This window comes from Gymnodraco acuticeps, unplaced genomic scaffold (genome assembly GCF_902827175.1).
Source record: "Gymnodraco acuticeps unplaced genomic scaffold, fGymAcu1.1, whole genome shotgun sequence".
Classification (NCBI taxonomy): domain Eukaryota; kingdom Metazoa; phylum Chordata; class Actinopteri; order Perciformes; family Bathydraconidae; genus Gymnodraco; species Gymnodraco acuticeps.
This window is the reverse complement of record NW_022989744.1, coordinates 10,943-34,535: the sequence shown is the minus strand read 5'-3', so window position 1 is coordinate 34,535 and position 23,593 is coordinate 10,943. Positions and strand designations below refer to the sequence as shown.

Sequence of the window (23,593 nt, the reverse complement as noted above, 5' to 3'; positions counted from 1 at the left end):
ATTTCAATGTAAGATTTTGTATTAAATCTCAATTGGTATTATGCATTATGCAATTTGTGTTGCTGCACTGCAGGTCCAGAGGGCACCACTGCACTACTTCATCACAACATTGCATATTTACCTTTGCCCTCTTGCTCCATAAAGTATTGTGGGTCAGAATATCCATATACATATGCTGGCTTCCATACTGCAATATGCAGGAGTAGGGCATACTTGTAGGTTTTGCTTAATGACTTAATCTGTTTCTGGCATACCAAATAGTTGTAAGGGAGCCCACAGTAATCTCATTGTTCTGCATTGTATTCTGTCCAGTTTTTTTTGTAGTACTTTTAACTGCTGCTTAATAAACCATGTAATCATAATCCATCCTCATCAAAGCCCGGTATATGTGTAATGTGTTTTTGAAAGCTTACCATTCAAAACAAACGAAAACCCTTACAAAATAAAGCACATTTAATGTCAATATTATATATATATATATATACTGTATATATATAATATAATTTCTCCTGTACATCAACCAACCAATATATTTAAATAGGATTATTCGATCCATGGACTTGGTTTGTGGTGATAACCCCTGGCAATGACCTTATATTTCATTTTAGTGACCAGCACATATTATGATTTTCCTCTACTGACATTTTGAATCCACAACTCTATATTGATGATTGCTTTCTGTTTACATTTGAATACACAGGGGCAATCCATCATCTGCGTTTACACATACATGTTCCTGTTTTATTTTAATCAAAAAGTAGTTTTGGAGCATGTTCAGGGCAAGCAGCACTACGTCACATCCTGCCCAAAAGGACGGCCCCGCCCACTGAAGAGTGACAACAAAGCATCAGCGCATCATGTCTAAACGCTGATATGCACTTAGAAAAAGAGGACAGTAAAAGAGACTAGAGAATGCAATTCCTGAAGAAATTGCTAGTGGGAATGCTTTATGCTGAAAAGCTGACGCTGAATTGCTATGCTGAAATGTAATGTGTAAGAAGAAAGTGAAGAATTTAGATTGAAATGATACATGAACACTGGGGGCTTGAATGTGTGATGAGAGAAGAAAAGAAAGTAAAAAGGCCTGGAAAAGCAGCAGAATATTTGAACTGCAAACTTTTGAACTAACTTGGTGGGAATGATCTGTCGCCATGGCAACGACATGTGATGACACCCCATAATACACTTAGACGTGTTGATGGCTGCATCGTTACCAAACCTGTGAAGTTTTGGGCCATTTCGAGCATTTGAACTGAAGTTGTGAGAAAACCGTGTTTCATATTGAGCATTGTGTTGCCAAGGCAACGGCATTTGAAGAAATCTCAATACTGTGAAATAGATGTCTTCACGGCTGGACTGTTAGCACACATGTGAAGTTTGAGCACAATTTTCATAGGAGTTATAGCAATATCGTGTTTTAAGGCGAGGGATGCGTTGCCATGGCAACAGCTTTTGAGGAAAACTCACTAATGGCACATAGACATGTTGAAGGCTGGACCATTAACCATTATCTGAAGTCTGCTGCTCTGAGCATGTCAATTGACCTAACCCTAATTGTCAAAAAGCCAAAAAAAATGTATGACCGTTTTATTGTTGAAATGAAAATATGAGATGAAACATAATGTGATATAATATATAAAATCATAATAAAAAATAATAACATATAACACAATATAATATAATAATATAATACATTGAATTTATATATTTTAATATATATATATATATATATAGAAAAAACAATTTTAATATAGTATTTGTCATATTTTTTGTCACATTTGTTTGTCTTGACAAATAGTTTATAAAAGTTAAATGATTTGATCCTTTCTTAAAAGAAAAAGCGTATTCTTCCTTCTGTGTCTCTGTATGCAACATTTACATAAAAAGCTAATTCTTCATTTGTGTAAACCCGATTGGTAATAACATAAATAGTGGTATAAAAAATATAATACAACATATTATCATTATATAATTTATAAAAATATAGTAAATATATAATTATATATATCCCAAAGGTCATAATAATGCTATCTCCTGAGCTTGCACTCTTTTTTTTAAATCTATGGTCACTGCAGCTGCGAATGTGACATTAAAACCTTTGAACCTTTGAAACGTGAACTAACAAGAAAAGGACTTCATGTACCAGCATGCATCGCTTCTCTCTTCCCTCCAACGCCCCGCCCGGAACTCGTCATATTGTCACGCAGAACATGGCTGCCGCGAGTGAGGCAAAAACAAAACACCGATGATTTTGGGGCTAATTCTCATCTATTTGGACTAAAAACCTCAACATGTCGGAGTCTGTAGAAACCACAACTATGGAGGAGCGACAGGAGCGGCTGCGGGAGCTGACGGAGTTCACAGAGAACTGTAAAGACAAACTGAACCATATATTAGAGAGGCTGGGATGGTCGCTGGACTACAAACAGGTACAATATGCTATAGCTAGTGTAATGAAGATACGGGAAGTAACTAAGTACATGTACCCAAGAACTGTACTTAAGTACCATTTTGAGTCACTTGTATTTCCATGTTATGCTACTTTCTACTTCTACTCCTCTACAGTTCAGAGGTACATGGTGTACTTTTACTCCACTACATGTATTTAATCCCTTTAGTTACTTCACAGATGTGGATGAATGATGTGAAATATAATCAAGTGTTAAATCAGACTTTAGTTCCACCTGGAGTAAATCCACCAGCTACCCTGCAGTATACAAAGTACTTCAGACTAGCTGCACCTTCACCAGCTTTGAGAACACTTTCATGATCAATCATTATAAAACATATCATATATATTATTCTGAAATGGACCAATCTGCACAACGACTACTTTTACTGTCGCTACTCTCACTATATTTGATGAGAATACTTTTCTACTTTCACTTGAGGAACATTTTGAATGTAGGACTTTTACTGTAACAGAGTATTCCTACACTCTGGTACTTCTACTTCTACTCAAGTACAAGATCTGAGTACTTCTACTTTGACTCAAGAACAAGATCTGAGTACTTCTACTTTGACTCAAGAACAAGATCTGAGTACTTCTACTTTGACTCAAGTACAAGATCTGAGTACTTCTACTTTTACTCAAGTACACGATCTGAGTACTTCTACTTTGACTCAAGTACAGGATCTGAGTACTTCTACTTTTACTCGAGTACAAGATCTGAGTACTTCTACTTTGACTCAAGTACAGGATCTGAGTACTTCTACTTTTACTCAAGTACAAGATCTGAGTACTTCTACTTTGACTCAAGTACAAGATCTGAGTACTTCTACTTTGACTCAAGAACAAGATCTGAGTACTTCTACTTTTACTCAAGTACAGGATCTGAGTACTTCTACTTTGACTCAAGAACAAGATCTGAGTATTTCTACTTTTACTCAAGTACAAGATCTGAGTACTTTTACTTTTACTCAAGTACAAGATCTGAGTACTTTTACTCTTACTCAAGTACAAGATCTGAGTACTTTTACTTGAGTATAATATCTGAGTACCCCCCCCCCCCCCCTCAAGTACAAGATCTGAGTACTTTCCCCACCTCTGGTGAAACGTCTGAAACACAGAGCAAGGGGTGTGTAAGTGTGTCTTCTGAAAGTCAATTTAAGTTGAATTAGTTTCATTATGTTGGTGTCCTCTCAGGAGCTGATGGAGCAGTGCCCGTACGACTCCCACCACAGAGTCCCAGCGAGGAGCCTGGAGAAACACAAAGCCTCCTGCAGCCTCCGGAAGATGGGCTACTCCGCAGAGGAAGAGGTAACGTGTGTGTGTGTGTGTGTGTGTGTGTGTGTGTGTGTGTGTGTGTGTGTGTGTGTGTGTGTGTGTGTGTGTGTGTGTGTGTGTGTGTGTGTGTGTGTGTGTGTGTGTGTGTGTGTGTGTGTGTGTGTGTGTGTGTGTGTGTGTGTGTGTGTGTGTGTGTGTGTGTGATGTGTGTGTGTGTGTGTGTGTGTGTGTGTGTGTGTGTGTGTGTGTGTGTGTGTGTGTGTGTGTGTGTGTGTGTGTGTGTGTGTGTGTGTGTGTGTGTGTGTGTTGTGTGTGTGTGTGTGTGTGTGTGTGTGTGTGTGTGTGTGTGTGTGTGTGTGTGTGTGTGTGTGTGTGTGTGTGTGTGTGTGTGTGTGTGTGTGTGTGTGTGTGTGTGTGTGTGTGTGTGTGACGAGCTTGGCTCTAGATAGTTATGTTGCCTGAGTACCTGTAGTATCATCAATCATATTCTTTATCTGCCACACACACACAGCAATTTCCCAGAGAACATAATTCAAGATTCAAAGGCTTTATTGTCATATATAGCAATACAATCTTCAATAAAAATACATAAAACAATAAAACACAAAAACAGTAAAAGTTGTGCAAGAAGAAGCTGAGTGGAATAGAGTAGAATACTATAGTGCAGATTATAGGGATGTAACGATACAAAAAATGGTCGAGACGGTACGATATTTATCGCGATATTGAAAAATAAAGAAAAAAAAAGTGATTTTTTTTTTCTTTATTAAATAATAAATCTGATTTGTACAGCATTTTAGTAGATAGTATTATTTTAAAGTGTCAACAATATAGTAATCAGACCCTGCAATAGAATAAATCAAGTTTTACTTTAGTTTTTCAAGTAACTCAACTCTAACTCACTCACTCACACATCAAGGTGATCTTTTAGGAATATGAGCATGTCCACATTTCCAGGTAGAAGCTGGGATGTTTGGGCGTTTACAAAATCCCCTGCTGTGGAAACAACTCTCTTGCTTGGTACTGATGTTGCTGGGACAGAGAGGTATGCTTTGGCCATGGGTGACAGCAGTGGGTCAAACTGTGCATTGTCTCTCCACCACTTCAAAAACAATACAGTTTGAAGGTGAGGCTTATTGACAGGGCGAGATATAAATATACTGTTGGTACTTGTCCATGTCTCTAGGTGTGTACATGTAGCCCTGTAAATACCATGTCCTTTTGTGTTATCTGTTGTTGTATGTTCATGTTGTAACCTACTTGCTGCCATGCTGGACAGGTCTCCCTTGAAAAAGAGATTGATGATCTCAATGGGACCATCTGGTTCAATACAGGTTTAAAACAAAATTAATAATGGCGGTAGATTTTGTCAGTCTCACGACGGTATTGAGACATTTATTTACCGCGATATTCGATATATCGTTACATCCCTAGCAGATTATGTTGCGAGATCAATGTGCAAGTAAAAGTGAGTATAAACTATATACAGATCTCAATAAATTAGAATACCGTGGAAAAGTTAATTTATTGCATTAATTCAATTCAAAAAGTGAAACTCATATACTTTATGGATCATTACACAAAGTGAAATATTTCAAGGCTTTATTTGTTTTAATCTTGATGATTACGGCTTACAGCTAAAGAAAACGCCCAAATCAGTATCTCAGAAAATCAGACCAATAAAAAAGACTTTGTGTAATGAATCCATATAATATGAGTTTCACTTTTTGAATTGAATTAATTCACTTTTCCACGATATTCTATTTTTTTTAGATGCACCTGTACATGTCAAAATAAATCAAATACAATAAGCTAAATGTAGCAGAGAATGTTGTAAGCGGCCGAGTGAAAGCAGGAGTCGATACACACGTCAATAGAATAAGATAAACATATGTTCAGCTGTTAATCTGAAGGAGAGCAATAAAAGGTTCTCTCTTGCAGGCGGAGATGTTGGACCCTTCTGTGTGTTATGAGAACTCCACGGTCAGAAGCTTCACCATGGGTGAGTCTTTACCTGTGTGTGTGTTTACTTATTGTTAGGAAACATTTCAGTTTCTCAAAAGTGAAGATTTGATGCTTTTATTTTGAAATATTTTAGGATTTTATTTTGAAATATTTTAAGATTTTATTTTGAAATATTTTAGGATTTTATTTTGAAAGATTTTATGTGATTTCTTTCTTTATTTTAATTGCTATTAATAAGAGTGTTTTACGAATAAAAAAGGCAAGAAAACAAGTCTGAACGTCTGCAATCTGAGGCCTTGAGACTGCTAAACTCCTGAGCTTGCACTATTTTTTAATTTTTTATACGTGTTCTATATATTTATATTGCATTGTTTGAGGGACCTTTGATCCCACTTTTTCATTGCACAACTTCACTGAGGCTGTGTGTATGACATTCAAACCTTTGAACCATTCGTTAATGAACCACTTACCTCCACCATGCTCTTTTAAGACACATGTATCTGAGGTTCAGGTAAAGGAGCAATGTGATGTTAAATCATGTGTATTTAAAGATGGAGGTTGAATATATAACACAAAAAACTGACTTCTCACTTCTCATGATGTCATGTCCTCCATGCAGACAAATCTTCCCAGCAGCAGGTGATCCTGCAGGCCAGGTCTGCTGCTCCGCTCATGAGGATGGAAGGAGTCTTCTGGCAAGGTGTGAGAGTTATTTAAAACCGTCAGCATAGATAACATCGAGTAATAATACCAGGAAGCTTTATAAAGTTACACACTCGACGAACCACAAGATGTCGCCAGAGGATTATCTGAGAACTAGTTACTCAGCTGTTCGGTTCCTTTAACCACCTTTATAAAATAAGACATTATTTACAACCTACAACTTCCTCCATCCCCAAATAGTATTCATATCCAATAGGAAGCTCCTGATTTAACGTAGTCCCCTTTAACATGTCCTTTCATCTGCACACACACACACACACACACACACACACACACACACACACACACACACACACACACACACACACACACACACACACACACACACACACACACACACACACACACACACACACACACACACACACACACACACACACACACACACACACACACACACACACACTTTTCCTTTCCTGTGTTGGGGAAAGTCTTCTTACATTTAGATTTGTCAGTAAGCATTATTGTACTTAGTTTTGTGTACAAAATATGTACTTGTAACAGAGTATTCCTACACTCTGGTACTTCTACTTTTACTCAAGAACAAGATCTGAGTACTTCTACTTTTACTCAAGTACAATACCTGAGTACTTCTACTTTTACTCAAGTACAAGATCTGAGTACTTCTACTTTTACTTGAGTATAATATCTGAGTACCCCCCCCCCCCCCCCCACAGGTCAGTACTCCGGGCAGCCTGTGGACGTTCCTCAGAATCACAAGCGTGCGGTGTGCGACCTCACGGTGGCCGACAGGCTGGCTCTGTACGATCACGTGGTGCTGAGCCAGCAGAAGGAAGACGCCTCCAACAACGAGGACCTCTACGTAGACCTGGTGTCCAAACTCCAGAAGGGTAGGACTCCATGTCTCTTCTACATCAACATGTGTCCTCTCTTCTCCATGTCTCTTCTACATCAACATGTGTCCCCTCTTCTTCATGTCTCTTCTACATCAACATGTGTCCCCTCTTCTTCATGTCTCTTCTACATCACCATGTGTCCCCTCTTCTTCATGTCTCTTCTACATCAACATGTGTCCCCTCTTCTTCATGTCTCTTCTACATCAACACGTGTCCCCTCTTCTCCATGTCTCTTCTACATCAACATGTGTCCCCTCTTCTTCATGTCTCTTCTACATCAACATGTGTCCCCTCTTCTTCATGTCTCTCTACATCAACATGTGTCCCCTCTTCTTCATGTCTCTTCTACATCAACATGTGTCCCCTCTTCTCCATGTCTCTTTCTACATCAACATGTGTCCCCTCTTCTTCATGTCTCTCCTACATCAACATGTGTCCCCTCTTCTTCATGGTCTCTTCTACATCAACATGTGTCCCCTCTTCTTCATGTCTCTCTACATCAACATGTGTCCCCTCTTCTTCATGTCTCTTCTACATAACATGTGTCCCCTCTCTGTATGTCTCCTCTACATTCAACATGTGTCCCCTCTTCTTCATGTCTCCTCTACATCAACATGTGTCCCCTCTTCTTCATGTCTCCTTCTACATCAACATGTGTCCCCTCTTCTTCATGTCTCTTCTACATCAACATGTGTCCCCTCTTCTTCATGTCTCTTCTACATCAACATGTGTCCCCTCTTCTTCATGTCTCTTCTACATCAACATGTGTCCCCTCTTCTTCATGTCTCTTCTACAATCAACATGTGTCCCCTCTTCTTCATGTCTCTTCTACATCAACATGTGTCCCCCTCTTCTTCATGTCTCTTCTACATCAACACTGTGTCCCCTCTTCTTCATGTCTCTTCTACATCAACACGTGTCCCCTCTTCTTCATGTCTCTTTCTACATCAACACTGTGTCCCCTCTTCTTCATGTCTCTTCTACATCAACATGTGTCCCCTCTTCTTCATGTCTCTTCTACATCAACATGTGTCCCCTCTTCTTCATGACTCTTCTACATCAACATGTGTCCCTCTCTTCTGTCTCTTCTAATCAACATGTGTCCCTCTTCTTCATGACTCTTCTACATCAACATGTGTCCCCTCTTCTTCATGTCTCTCTACATCAACATGTGTCCCCTCTTCTTCATGTCTCTTCTACATCAACATGTGTCCCCTCTTCTTCATGTCTCTTCTACATCAACATGTGTCCCCTCTTCTTCATGTCTCTTCTACATCAACATGTGTCCCCTCTTCTTCATGTCTCTTCTACATCAACATGTGTCCCCTCTTCTTCATGACTCTTCTACATCAACATGTGTCCCCTCTTCTTCATGTCTCTTCTACATCAACATGTGTCCCCTCTTCTTCATGTCTCTCTACATCAACATGTGTCCCCTCTTCTTCATGTCTCTTCTACATCAACATGTGTCCCCTCTTCTTCATGTCTCTTCTACATCAACGTGTGTCCCCTCTTCTTCATGTCTCTACATCAACATGTGTCCCCTCTTCTTCATGTCTCTTCTACATCAACATGTGTCCCCTCTTCTTCATGTCTCTTCTACATCAACATGTGTCCCCTCTTCTACATGTCTCTTCTACATCAACATGTGTCCCCTCTTCTTCATGTCTCTTCTTCATCAACATGTGTCCCCTCTTCTTCATGTCTCTTCTACATCACCATGTGTCCCCTCTTCTTCATGTCTCTTCTACATCAACATGTGTCCCCTCTTCTTCATGTCTCTTCTACATCAACATGTGTCCCCTCTTCTTCATGTCTCTTCTACATCAACATGTGTCCCCTCTTCTCCATGTCTCTTCTACATCAACATGTGTCCCCTCTTCTTCATGTGTCCTCTACATCAACATGTGTCCCCTCTTCTCCATGTCTCTTCTACATCAACATGTGTCCCCTCTTCTTCATGTCTCTTCTACATCAACATGTGTCCCCTCTTCTTCATGTCTCTTCTACATCAACATGTGTCCCCTCTTCTCCATGTCTCTTCTACATCAACATGTGTCCCTCTTCTTCATGTGTCCTCTACATCAACATGTGTCCCCTCTTCTCCATGTCTCTTCTACATCAACATGTGTCCCCTCTTCTTCATGTCTCTTCTACATCAACATGTGTCCCCTCTTCTTCATGTCTCTTCTACATCACCATGTGTCCCCTCTTCTCCATGTCTCTCTACATCAACATGTGTCCCCTCTTCTTCATGTCTCTTCTACATCAACATGTGTCCCCTCTTCTCCATGTCTCTTCTACATCAACATGTGTCCCCTCTTCTTCATGTCTCTTCTACATCAACATGTGTCCCCTCTTCTTCATGTCTCTTCTACATCAACATGTGTCCCCTCTTCTTCATGTCTCTCTACATCAACATGTGTCCCCTCTTCTTCATGTCTCTTCTACATCAACATGTGTCCCCTCTTCTTCATGTCTCTTCTACATCAACATGTGTCCCCTCTTCTTCATGTCTCTTCTACATCAACATGTGTCCCCTCTTCTTCATGTCTCTCTACATCAACATGTGTCCCCTCTTCTTCATGTCTCTTCTACATCAACATGTGTCCCCTCTTCTTCATGTCTCTTCTACATCAACACGTGTCCCCTCTTCTTCATGTCTCTTCTACATCAACATGTGTCCCCCTCTTCTTCATGTCTCTTTCTACATCACCATGTGTCCCCTCTTCTTCATGTCTCTTCTACATCAAACATGTGTCCCCTCTTCTTCATGTCTCTTCTACATCAACATGTGTCCCCCCCTTCTTCATGTCTCTTCTACATCAACATGTGTCCCCTCTTCTTCATGACTCTTCTACATCAACATGTGTCCCCTCTTCTTCATGTCTCTTCTACATCAACATGTGTCCCCTCTTCTTCATGTCTCTCTACATCAACATGTGTCCCCTCTTCTTCATGTCTCTTCTACATCAACGTGTGTCCCCTCTTCTTCATGTCTCTTCTACATCAACGTGTGTCCCCTCTTCTTCATGTCTCTACATCAACATGTGTCCCCTCTTCTTCATGTCTCTTCTACATCAACATGTGTCCCCTCTTCTTCATGTCTCTTCTACATCAACATGTGTCCCCTCTTCTACATGTCTCTTCTACATCAACATGTGTCCCCTCTTCTTCATGTCTCTTCTTCATCAACATGTGTCCCCCTCTTCTTCATGTCTCTTCTACATCACCATGTGTCCCCTCTTCTTCATGTCTCTTCTACATCAACATGTGTCCCCTCTTCTTCATGTCTCTTCTACATCAACATGTGTCCCCTCTTCTTCATGTCTCTTCTACATCAACATGTGTCCCCTCTTCTTCATGTCTCTTCTACATCAACATGTGTCCCCTCTTCTTCATGTCTCTTCTACATCAACATGTGTCCCCCTCTTCTTCATGTCTCTTCTACATCAACATGTGTCCCCTCTTCTTCATGTCTCTTCTACATCAACATGTGTCCCCTCTTCTTCATGTCTCTTCTACATCAACATGTGTCCCCTCTTCTTCATGTGTCTTCTACATCAACATGTGTCCCCTCTTCTTCGTGTCTCTTCTACATCAACATGTGTCCCTCTTCTTCGTGTCTCTTCTACATCAACATGTGTCCCCTCTTCTTCGTGTCTCTTCTACATCAACATGTGTCCCCTCTTCTTCGTGTCTCTTCTACATCAACATGTGTCCCCTCTTCTTCGTGTCTCTTCTACATCAACATGTGTCCCCTCTTCTTCATGTCTCTTCTACATCAACATGTGTCCCCTCTTCTTCATGTCTCTTCTACATCAACATGTGTCCCCTCTTCTTCATGTCTCTTCTACATCAACATGTGTCCCCTCTTCTCCATGTCTCTTCTACATCAACATGTGTCCCCTCTTCTCCATGTCTCTTCTACATCAACATGTGTCCCCTCTTCTCCATGTCTCTTCTACATCAACATGTGTCCCCTCTTCTTCACTGTCTCTTCTACATCAACATGTGTCCCCCTCTTCTTCACGTCTCTTCTACATCAACATGTGTCCCCTCTTCTTCATGTCTCTCCTACATCAACATGTGTCCCCTCTTCTTCATGTCTCTTCTACATCAACATGTGTCCCCCTCTTCTTCATGTCTCTTCTACATCAACATGTGTCCCCCTCTTCTTCATGTCTCTTCTACATCAACATGTGTCCCCTCTTCTTCATGTCTCTTCTACATCAACATGTGTCCCCTCTTCTTCATGTCTCTTCTACATCAACATGTGTCCCCTCTTCTTCATGTCTCTTCTACATCAACATGTGTCCCCTCTTCTTCATGTCTCTTCTACATCAACATGTGTCCCCTCTTCTTCATGTCTCTTCTACATCAACATGTGTCCCCTCTTCTTCATGTCTCTTCTACATCAACATGTGTCCCCTCTTCTTCATGTCTCTTCTACATCAACATGTGTCCCCTCTTCTTCATGTCTCTTCTACATCAACATGTGTCCCCCTCTTCTCCATGTCTCTTCTACATCAACATGTGTCCCCTCTTCTCCATGTCTCTTCTACATCAACATGTGTCCCCTCTTCTTCATGTCTCTTCTATATCAACATGTGTCCCCTCTTCTTCATGTCTCTTCTACATCAACATGTGTCCCCTCTTCTTCATGTCTCTTCTATATCAACATGTGTCCCCTCTTCTTCGTGTCTCTCCTACATCAACATGTGTCCCCTCTTCTTCGTGTCTCTTCTATATCAACATGTGTCCCCTCTTCTTCGTGTCTCTTCTACATCAACATGTGTCCCCTCTTCTTCATGTCTCTTCTACATCAACATGTGTCCCCTCTTCTTCATGTCTCTTCTACATCAACATGTGTCCCCTCTTCTTCATGTCTCTTCTACATCAACATGTGTCCCCTCTTCTTCATGTCTCTTCTACATCAACATGTGTCCCCTCTTCTTCATGTCTCTCTTCTACATCAACATGTGTCCCCTCTTCTTCATGTCTCTTCTACATCAACATGTGTCCCCTCTTCTTCATGTCTCTTCTACATCAACATGTGTCCCTTCTTCTTCATGTCTCTTCTACATCAACATGTGTCCCCTCTTCTTCATGTCAATCCTACATCAACATGTGTCCCCTCTTCTTCATGTCTCTTCTACATCAACATGTGTCCCCTCTTCTTCATGTCTCTTCTACATCACCATGTGTCCCCTCTTCTTCATGTCTCTTCTACATCAACATGTGTCCCCTCTTCTTCATGTCTCTTCTACATCAACATGTGTCCCCTCTTCTTCATGTCTCTTCTACATCAACATGTGTCCCCTCTTCTTCATGTCTCTTCTACATCAACATGTGTCCCCTCTTCTTCATGTCTCTTCTACATCAACATGTGTCCCCTCTTCTTCATGTCTCTTCTTCATCAACATGTGTCCCCTCTTCTTCATGTCTCTTCTACATCAACATGTGTCCCCTCTTCTTCATGTCCTCTTCTTCATCAACATGTGTCCCCTCTTCTTCATGTCTCTTCTTCATCAACATGTGTCCCCTCTTCTTCATGTCTCTTCTACATCAACATGTGTCCCCTCTTCTTCATGTCTCTTCTACATCAACATGTGTCCCCTCTGTGGAAAGAGACTCTGAAAGTTTCAGGAACAAAGATTTTCTCTCTTTTTGATCCATTTCTATAAAAACCTGTCTGAAAATGAGCTGATCAGATGTTTGTTACTTTATGATGTCATAACGATTTGTTGTCTTGTGTAACCATTAGCCAATCAGCAACCAAGGTAACCCCCCCCCCCCCCCCCCCCCCCCTTATCACCTGAATCTCCTCCTAGAGCTCCATTGAGTTCTTTGTAACCAAATGTCTCTCAGAGGGGCGTGGGGAGGGGCTCCTTGTTTCCATCTGAAGTCACAGACAGAGAATCAGCGCTTTGGAAACAGGGCTGAAACAGAGGGGGTTGTCCTCTGAGCGGGCTCTTCCAGTAAAACATGCGTCTGTGTTTAGATGACGATCAGAATGAACCAAAGACTCACCTGGAGCTGATGGCAGAGATGAGAGACTACAAGAGGCGGCGTCAGTCTTACCGAGCCAAGAACGTCCACATCACCAAGAAGTCCTACACCGAGGTACGAGCACCGCCACAAAGTTTACCCATAATCCCTCCTGTCTGTCGTCTCACATTTCCAGGTGCCTGTGGGCCGGTACTTGTGTGTCTCTGATGTCTGAAAGGCGTTGTTTTTGGCTAAAATTGATTCAAATCCACCTTTTGTTCACAGTAATTCTACAGCTTGAAAGCAACACATGGCCAGACCTTCTGAGGAAGTTGAGAGCGTAAAGTGTTTTGTCGAGTAAGAAGATGTAACACCTGCCATGCCACTTCTTTCTGCAGATGTGAGCGTCCTTAACAACGGTCAATAAGTTCTTGACAGCGGTCTGTACTACTTGTAAGGGAAACTTCTGTGTAGCAATGCAGTGGGAGTCACCGACTCAGGAAGGAGATATGGTAGAGCAGGAGCTTTGATGTCAAACACTGGAGGTTGATTTGGAGTTTCGGCCGGAGAGTTCACATCACAAGTCACAGCAGTCACGGTCTGACTGCACGGGTGGGTTGCCACGTCAATTCTGGAGCGCCTCTCTCTCGTTAGCCCATTTAACTGGTTTCACAGAGTCATCAACATGTTTTGATAAGATAGCTTAAACAGTTGGGCACACTGAGTCACTTGCGTCCGTCACTTATGGCCTCGAAGATGTCATACCTTGGAGTCCATAAGCAACAGAGAAGGAAGTGTCCCAGTGCACCCACAACAACAGACCATCTGTGACCTAGTGTTGCCCGGTCACAGAATGGGATCAATAACATTATGGCTGAAGCAGCCTATGTCCTTAAAGGAGATAAACAGACGTCAGGGTTGGTCCTGTACGTCATATCTAGGAGTCTAGGACAATTATTTCCCTAACACTACTGGATTAACAACGTGTCACGTGTTCTGAATTGACCAATCAGAATCGAGTATTTAACTAAACCATGTATCATAGACAAATCTACAGTTCGTTTGCATTTATTATTTATTACATTAAAGAAACCTGTTTACCTCTAATAATAAACAAAGAAGGAGAATACAAAGAAATACACACAGGCCTACTTTAAAATCAATCCTCACAGCACTTGGAGAGTCCTCTAAACGTTTGAAGAAAATGAATATAATTAAAATGGGTCCGCTTTGAAATAAATAAAACGTATAGCTGCACCTTAAAAAGAGTTAGGTGATTGAATTATGACTGCAGATCGTCAGCTGTCTTCCTCTTCCATGCAGAATTAAACCCTCTGTGTTCCTCCGATACTTTCTTTTCTTTGATGTATCCATAGTTCGCTCATCGAGTCGGGGGTCAGGTTATCCGTTGCAGGATGTGACGCATATCTTAGTTGACCTAATTAAACCGTTTAGTTGTGTATTTATGTGTCACAGTATCACCTCAAAATACAAGATACGGAACATTTTCAACTGTGCCACAAAATATAAATAGTCCTACTAATACTTATTTTTGTCTAAGCTCAAGGGAGCCAGAGCCGCGGGTTGCCGACCCCTGCTCTACATGAAGAGTTAGAAACGTATTGATAACGGCTGTGTTTCCCCCGCAGGTGATCAGAGAGGTGATCAGCGTCCACTCACAGGAGCTCACCAGACAGTGGAGAGAAGAGGAAGGCGAGTCGGCCAGATCTGAACCCGCCTCCCACAGGTACAACAAGAACTCTCTCCTGTTACGATGTTAGATAAAATAGAATATCTATCCGAGAAGCCGAAGAGCTAACGGATATTATCACACGGCTAATGTGGAGTCCTCTTCTTCTTTACTGGCTTGTAAGGCGCTTTGAGCACCAGGGAAAGCGCTTTAATGCATTATTATTATTAAACACTTCAGAGCAGTTCTGCAGTGTTCAAGGACTTGTTGGTGGAAACTGTGAACAGACTTGGACAGTCAGTTAGCAGCGGTTTGTTATCGAGTATTAATAACCTCTGAAGTGTCCGAATTGACCAATCAGATTCGAGTATTCAACTGAGCCGTGTTACTCGATAACACACCGCTGCTAAGCAAAATAATGACTGTTGCTGATGAGGATCGATGGAGAGAAGGAAAGAGGTTAAAGACAGAGCGTTGGACGTCAGATTAATCTGCAGAAGAAGACAGACGGGAAGTAAACACTTAAGGGAACAGTAGAAGAAGACAGACAGGAAGTAAACACTTAAGGGAACAGTAGAAGAAGACAGACAGGAAGTAAACACTTAAGGGAACATTAGAAGACAGACAGGAAGTAAACACTTAAGGGAACAGTAGTAGAAGAAGACAGACAGAAAATAAACACTTAAGGGAACAGTAGAAGAAGACAGACAGGAAGTAAACACTTAAGGGAACAGTAGAAGACAGACAGGAAGTAAACACTTAAGGGAACAGTAGAAGAAGACAGACAGGAAGTAAACACTTAAGGGACCATTAGAAGACAGACAGGAAGTAAACACTTAAGGGAACAGTAGAAGAAGACAGACAGGAAGTAAACACTTAAGGGAACAGTAGTAGAAGACAGACAGGAAGTAAACACTTAAGGGAACAGTAGAAGACAGACAGACAGGAAGTAAACACTTAAGGGACCATTAGAAGACAGACAGGAAGTAAACACTTAAGGGAACAGTAGAAGAAGACAGACAGGAAGTAAACACTTAAGGGAACAGTAGTAGAAGACAGACAGGAAGTAAACACTTAAGGGAACAGTAGTAGAAGACAGACAGGAAGTAAACACGTATGGGAACATTAGAAGAAGACAGACAGGAAGTAAACACTTAAGGGAACAGTAGTAGAAGACAGACAGGAAGTAAACACTTAAGGGAACAGTAGTAGAAGACAGACAGGAAGTAAACACTTAAGGGAACAGTAGTAGAAGACAGACAGGAAGTAAACACTTAAGGGAACAGTAGTAGAAGAAGACAGACAGGAAGTAAACACTTAAGGGAACATTAGAAGACAGACAGGAAGTAAACACTTAAGGGAACAGTAGAAGAAGACAGACAGGAAGTAAACACTTAAGGGACAGTAGTAGAAGACAGACAGGAAGTATAAACACTGTATGGGAACATTAGAAGAAGACAGACAGGAAGTAAACACTTAAGGGAACAGTAGTAGAAGACAGACAGGAAGTAAACACTTAATGGGAACAGTAGTAGAAGACAGACAGGGAAACGTACCAACACTTTAAGGGACCAGTAGTAGAAGACAGACAGGAAGTAACAATCTTAAGGGAACAGTAGTAGAAGACAGACAGGAAGTAAACAACTTAAGGGAACAGTAGTAGAAGAAGACAGACAGGAAGTAAAACACTTAAGGTGAACATTAGAAGACAAGACAGGAAGTAAAAACTTAAGGAGAACAGTAGTAGGAAGAAGACAGACATGAAGTTAACACGTAAGGGATAACATTAGAAGACAGACAGGGAAGTAAACACTTAAGGGAACAGTAGAAGAAGACAGGACAGGAAGTACAGACAACTTAAAGGGAGAACAGTATGAAAGAAGACAGGACATGGTAGTACAGTAACATACTTAAGGGACCAGTAGTAGAAGAAGACAGGACAGGCATAGGAAACACTTAAGGGAACAGTAGTAGAAGAAGACAGACAGGAAGTAAACACTTAAGGGAACAGTAGTAGTAGAAGAAGACAGACAGGAAGTAAACACTTAAGGGAACATTAGAAGAAGACAGACAGGAAGTAAACACTAAGAGGAACATAATATGGGCTCTGTAGTGTTTAAGGACTGTTTAATCGAAAAGAAACTGAACAGACTTGGACAGTCACAGAAAACATAAATCAGAGCTGACGTTCATTTTAAATGAAGTTATTGTCGATGCGCCAAAGAACGGAGTTATTTATCTCAGCGAAAGGAAAACGATAATTTTCAAGTCAACAAAATAATAGTCAAGTGGGTAGTTTGTTTACTACGAGGTCGTGTTATAAGCGGGGATAACATGCTGCCCATTGATATGGTTAATCTATTTGGAGAATGGTAACTGTTTGTGGATGTGCTTTTATTGTATTTTAGTTAAATGTGTTAATTTGCAAATGTAAGGCAAGGCAAGGCAAGGCAAGGCAAGTTTATTTATATAGCACTTTTCAACACAAGGCAATTCAAAGTGCTTTACAAAAAATGAAAGAGATTAAGAAAATGGCAGTCATTAAAAAGAAAAGCTAATAAAATAAACATTAAAAGAAAAAATACATGGATACAAGTTACAGTGCTGTCAATTAACATTAAAAGAAAAAAGTACATGGATAAAAGTTACAGTGCAGTCTAAGATATGAATAGTTCAATTAAAAGCAGCGACAAAAAGAAAAGTCTTCAGCCTGGATTTAAAAGTAGTCAGAGTTGCAGCGGACCTGCAGGTTTCTGGGAGTTTGTTCCAGATATTTGGAGCATAATAACTGAACGCTGCTTTACCATGTTTAGTTCTGACTCTGGGGACAGAAAGCTGACCAGTCCCTGAAGACCTGAGAGATCTGGATGGTTCATAATTTAGCAGGAGGTCAGAAATGTATTTTGGGCCTAAACCATTCAGTGCTTTATAAACCAGCAGCAGTATTTAGAAATCTATTCTGTGACACACAGGAAGCCAGTGTAAAGACTTCAGAACAGGAGTGATGTGATCCACTTTCTTAGTGTTAGTGAGGACTCGAGCAGCAGCGTTCTGAATTGTAATGATATTCTTGGTCTGCACTTCAAACTGATTTCTAGTATCTAAACACTATTTTGTAATCTGCCATATGTCTAATGTTGGGGAATGTTCGGTTGCGTTTGTGTAATGTGATACATGTAAAAAATCTATAAATATTCCTTTTCCCTCTTTGTCTGCCAGGCGTCGGCCGGATGAAAAACGTTCGGCTTCATCGGAGTCTCGGCTCAGCAGACGCCATCGCAGCCGAGAGCGAAGCCACGACAGAGAGAGCAAGAAGAAGAGGAAGAAGAGGGAGAGGTGAGGAAGGATCAATATAACTTCAGTTTTTCAAGGTTTAGTTCCTTTTGATTTAATGCTGCATGTTTGACAAAAGTATGGCAACGTATCAGGGCCATTGCAGGTATTTCAAAAAAGAATTAGAGCGCCGATAGTAATGTATGAAAATCACATTGATGTACAATAGTAGAGACTAAGGCCCCGTCCACACAGAGACGAAAACAAACCTTAGTCGATTTCAAAAAAGTCTTCCGTCCAAACGAGAACGCTCGACCCGCTGGAGACGCTGTAGTGCATATGCCGGGCCTGTAAGTGGCGCTGTACTTCCGCCACAAAATACACCATATTATTACCATATAGCGAAGAAGACCGATGGCGATTATTATTATTATTATTATTATTATTATTATATGTTATGATATTATTATTGTTGCTGATGGTTGTGGTCGAGGAGCTGTAGATTTTGCACTAAAATCTGTATCATGGTCAGTAGCGTCACGAACGCAACCCTCTGATCCGCCATTGTTGTTGTTGTTGTTGGCGAAGCACATGAGCAAAGACGCGGGTGAGCAGGAGAGGTGGGGAGAGGCGGGGCTATGGCGTCATTGGTTCAGGAAATGATCGTATAGGGCGTACACACGGAGCCGCAAGCGTTTCGTCTCCAGACTTACCCACTTTGGGAGCCGTTATCAAAGTGTATCCCGAAGCCGCGTGTGGACGAACCGCCAATACGATAGAGAACGTTAGCGGATTCAACTGATGTCGTCTCCGTGTGAACGGGGCCTCAGCTGTAACTGAGGTTCCTTTCAATGTACAAAATGTATTTTCTATGTGTCTTCAATACAAATGTTTTTTAAATCAATCCCTATCAAAGGTCCCTATCGAGTTTAACAACAGTTGAATGATTACAGGAAATTAATCAACATTATTTAGCCACACATTTATTAAAGAGGCCTGGGGGGAGGTTTCTGTAAAGGAACCATATCGCTTTACTCTACAAGGCTTGATCACCATAATCAGAAAAACATTGGGTACCACCTGACAATAAGACTACCCTTATAAAGGGTTTACGAATAGTTTGTAATTAATTTATTAGTTAGGTTGTGAACACTTTATAAATCCTTAATAAGCTTTTATAAGGCATGAGATAAACAGGGCGACTGTGACCGGTGGCTTGCCAAATAGTGAGCCCACATTTATCTGTACTGCTAATCCTTATATTGGCTACCTACCTTCGTCTCCTTCATCAGCCAGCATCCTTGGGCCGTTTCTCAATTGCGAGGATGCTGGCTTGGTAGTCGTGTACTTCCAAGTCACTTCCTTCAGAAACGAAGCCAGTATGCTTTCAAGCCACGTCTTCGGAAAAAGAAGAAGAATGGAACAGGCTAACAAGTGTGCCACTCTCTCTAACGTTTTCAACATAAACTGTACCGAAAATAAATACCTCACGATGTCTATCTAATTATGAACTTGCTTTACTTTCACGGAACACATTTTTGGTGATAACAAAGTAACATATTTACCAACACATGTTCTACGCCACTACATACTTGCATTTAAATGTGTGCTGTGTCGGTTCAGCCATTCTCCGCAAGGGTTTTTGAAATTGGTCCGTGCGCAAAGCATTGTGGGGATTTTAAGGACGCGAAGTCTACCCATGTGCAGCCTCGAAATTTCCCCCAAACCAAGGACGCGGCCTCGTGGAATTCCAAGTATGCTGGAGATTGGAACAGTCCTTCGGCGGCACTCGATGACGTAGCATCCTTGAAATATTGGCTTGGAAGCCAGTTTCCTCGAGGTTGAGAAACGGCCTTGGTATCTGTTGTTCACTTGAGTTGATTCTCGCTGAGTAGCCAATATAAGGCTTAGTCATCTTGCCAAATAGTGAGCCTGTGTTGATGTATGCAAACTATGTTAGAACTGGTTTATAAATGGTTCTTAATGATTAATAAAGTGTTTACAACCTAATTAATAACCTAATTATAAACCCTTTATCAATCCTTTGGGTAGTCTTATTGTAAAGTGGTACCAAACATTCACTATTTCTCGCACATTTGCCCCGATAATATTACCCCCCCTTTCCTCGATCCATAAATCGTCTCTAATACCCTGTGTGACATAGAGCAGTGGTTCCCAACCTTTTTTCCCAAGAGCCCCCCCAAATGACTCCTGTTGTAAGTTGCGCCCCCCCCCCCCACACACACACAAACTAGATGAATGTGAAGTATTTTGTTAAAGGAGGATGAAAGCATAATTAAGGAGCACTATTGGAGTGACTTTGATGGTTATTGGACTTAGGATTAATTCATTTGGATTCCCGCTGTATGAAGAAATGAAAGGACGGCGCAAGTGGAAACACAAAGGGATTAAACTGTTTAAAACACATGCTCAAAGTAAGCCGGATTTTGCCGATGTGTTTATGTGGATTCAAAAGTCGTAAATAATCTACAAAATGGAGGAGACCGATCTGATCGGAGCAACTGTGACAAATAATCCAACTGAAACCGGCATGGACAATGACTATGTTTTAAAATGGGCTTATCCAGAAAAGCCCGGTTTGGACACTTTACGGGCAGAAGAAACATTTCTATTAAAGAAAGAATTATACATTTCGGTCTTTTTATGCCTTTAGCTACTAACTTGAATTGTTATTCAAATTAATTAATCAATTATTTTTAATATTTGATTGTAATGTAGAGACAAGGCTTTTAGTGACAATCATGTATTGCTTTAAAATTATATGTAAAAAAAACCACAAAAAATCAAGGCTAAATATGATATTTGGCCTCAAATCATCTGAGGCCTGGCGCCCCCCCTACGATATTTGGCGCCCCCCCAGGTTGAGAACCACTGACATAGATGATTAAACGATTTCTTTGTATTTCCCTGAGAGCAGATATTTAAAAACACATACGGCAACAGTCATTGATCTGTAAACGCGGCTTTTCTTTCTGAAGTGAAAACAGCTTCTCTTAATCTTTTTCATGTCTCGTTCCCAAAGGGATTCCCGCTCCCCCGACGGCCACCACCACGACCGAAAGAAGAAGAAAAAGAAGAAGAAAGACGAGAAGGAGAAGTGATAGTGCAGGGTCAGGAGTCAAAGGTCAACGTAGCGTACAGGTCGAACAGGTCGCGTGGTTTAAAGAGGCCCTATTCTGCATTTCCAGGTTCATATCAGTATGTAGCGTCTCTACTGGGACATGTTTAAATGCTTTAATGTTCAAAAAGCTCTTTTCACCCTCCGTCTGAAACCAGAGCCCAGTCTGCTCTGATTGGTCAGCTGGCCGGCTCTGTACTTCAGAAGTAAACAAGAGACCAATTGAGTGTTGCAGAAACAAGTCCTTACACCCTAAATTAACTTTTTACTACTTCCTGTTCCCTCGTCTCGAACCAATGTTTGTTTGAACGTGTTTTTGTTCAGATCCCTGGAAATAAGGTCTGTGGGTAACACACCTGAAGAGATTTCACTTTGTTCTACGACATTAAATACCCCACTCATGAAAGTCAGCAGCTTCTATGTGTGATCAAATAACAAGGGACTGAAAGTCACTAGAAAACTTAATTTTGTCGACATGAGTCCGCCTTTAGTTTGTTTATAGCCTAACGTTAGCTTTGTACTTCTGGCCGTTGCATCTAGGCTTCTGAAAGCACAAAGTACCGCCCATGTGAGGACGTTATCCTGCTGAGTATATACGCTGTTAAGTATCATGAATGTGTGTTAACCACAGAGCTTATGTTCCAATGTGGAAACCCATTGATTTTGGTCGAGGAACCCCTTTGTGATGCTACCTTTAGGGTCAGCATACAAAGTCATCGGGGGGGGGACGGGACACATAGATTTACATGCAGAGAAATGTATATACCACACTACAGGGAAGAGAAACCCCCCAAAAAAGAAGAAAATGCGGCCCCTTTAACTTTTGAAATTCAATACGAGGATTTTGGGAATAATAAAGTTTTCGGGACATCAACGTTTTGAGCTTTTTATCCGCTAACAAACAGAATCCATCTTGTTTTAATACTTGCTCCTCAATTCCAGTGTTCACAGAGTTATTACATGAACACCAACAGGCCCCGCCCTCCTCTCTTTTGATTGGATGAGAGTACCACTGCAGACGAGAGGAATTTAGGACTTGGGTGTCATAGCTGACACACGTCTAACCCGGGGTCAAAGGTCACGCTTCGTTTGTGCTTCGAGCGTTGACTCAAGGTTTCACCGAGGAGAGTCTTTGAATCAGAAATTTGGGTTTCAGAGGTTTTGAAAATATGAATGTTTTAATAATACATGATGTTTGATTCCTTTATGGTATGCTGAAGTTCCTCGCTATTCTCTTCTGTACAGTTTGTGAACGTATGTGAGTTTTGTTTTTCAGTTTTCACGTGCAGTCCTCTCAAAAATTAGCTCGGTAACTGATGGTTATTTTTATAATTTATTTTTTGGGAGAAATCATCAAAGATATTCTGTTTACAGGTTTGTTATGAACAGTAAAAGCTGCAGATGTTATCATTTTAGGAGTTTGAACCATCAAATGTTATTCGTTTAAGCTTCAAAAATCACTTTAAAGTTATTCAAAAAAGCTCCTATTTAAATGTGTGTCTATCTATCGATGTGTTTAAGCGTCTTCAAATAACAAGCTGGTTGCATTATCATGATTCTAAATGGGTTTCTGATGTGTAGAAATTGCAACCAGTGAGAAAAGGCAAAGGAATCGATGTACTAATACTAAGTAAGAGTACTGCATTGAGAATGATATGTTGCAGTATACAAGTCTTGGCATCAAGTTATACTTAAATGACCAAAAGTGGAAGCACTAGTTGTCCCTCAGACCCATTTCAGAACGGTATATATGGAGTTACTGGATGAGAGGTGGAAGAAGTACTCGGCTTATAGTCTTTTAATAACGCCAATATTTTCATTTTCAGTCTTTATTTCGAACAGATTAAAAAATAACAAATGTGAAAAACAGAATACCGTATTGTTATAATAAAGTATTTATCCACATTCATGGTCATATTTGTAATAAATCATATGTGTCCGAAAGGGAGGAAGCAAATGCTTATTAATTCCCACCCCTTACTTGATCAATGATTGTCCTTTAAATCATTATGCAAGTTATTCCTACATACATTTATACAAACATATACAATCATTTCTCATCTTCAATCATCTTCTTCATTCTCATAGTTTTCCCAAAAAGTGTTTCTGTGCATCCTTTTAAACTGAATGATGCTTTGTTTGAACTCCTGCAACTCATACTTCTCAGAGTTGTTCTGACCTCGAGTTTCAAATGTAGATTTCCTCTCAGATTATACCCTCTGTCTACG

At 40.7% G+C, this 23,593-nt stretch overlaps 1 protein-coding gene across 1 annotated transcript; it reads left to right on the top strand.

Annotated features, from left to right (window-relative positions):
- The first annotated feature begins 2,208 nt into the window (after positions 1-2,208).
- Positions 2,209-23,270, top strand: snrnp48 (small nuclear ribonucleoprotein 48 (U11/U12)). The gene is made up of 9 exons (XM_034210449.1): positions 2,209-2,429; positions 3,647-3,760; positions 5,669-5,729; positions 6,312-6,392; positions 7,093-7,266; positions 13,277-13,398; positions 14,913-15,010; positions 18,173-18,289; positions 21,270-23,270. The coding sequence occupies exons 1-9, from the start codon at positions 2,292-2,294 to the stop codon at positions 21,346-21,348; spliced, it is 984 nt and encodes a 327-aa protein (XP_034066340.1). The 5' UTR covers positions 2,209-2,291; the 3' UTR covers positions 21,349-23,270.
- The last annotated feature ends 323 nt before the right edge of the window (positions 23,271-23,593 follow it).

Coding starts and splice junctions, on each gene's coding strand:
- snrnp48 (XM_034210449.1), top strand. CDS start 2,292: ATGTCGGAGTCTGTAGAAACCACAACTATGGAGGAGCGACAGGAGCGG. Junction 7,267..13,276: donor GGTGTCCAAACTCCAGAAGG/GTAGGACTCCAT, acceptor GTCTGTGTTTAG/ATGACGATCAGAATGAACCA. Junction 13,399..14,912: donor CCAAGAAGTCCTACACCGAG/GTACGAGCACCG, acceptor TTTCCCCCGCAG/GTGATCAGAGAGGTGATCAG.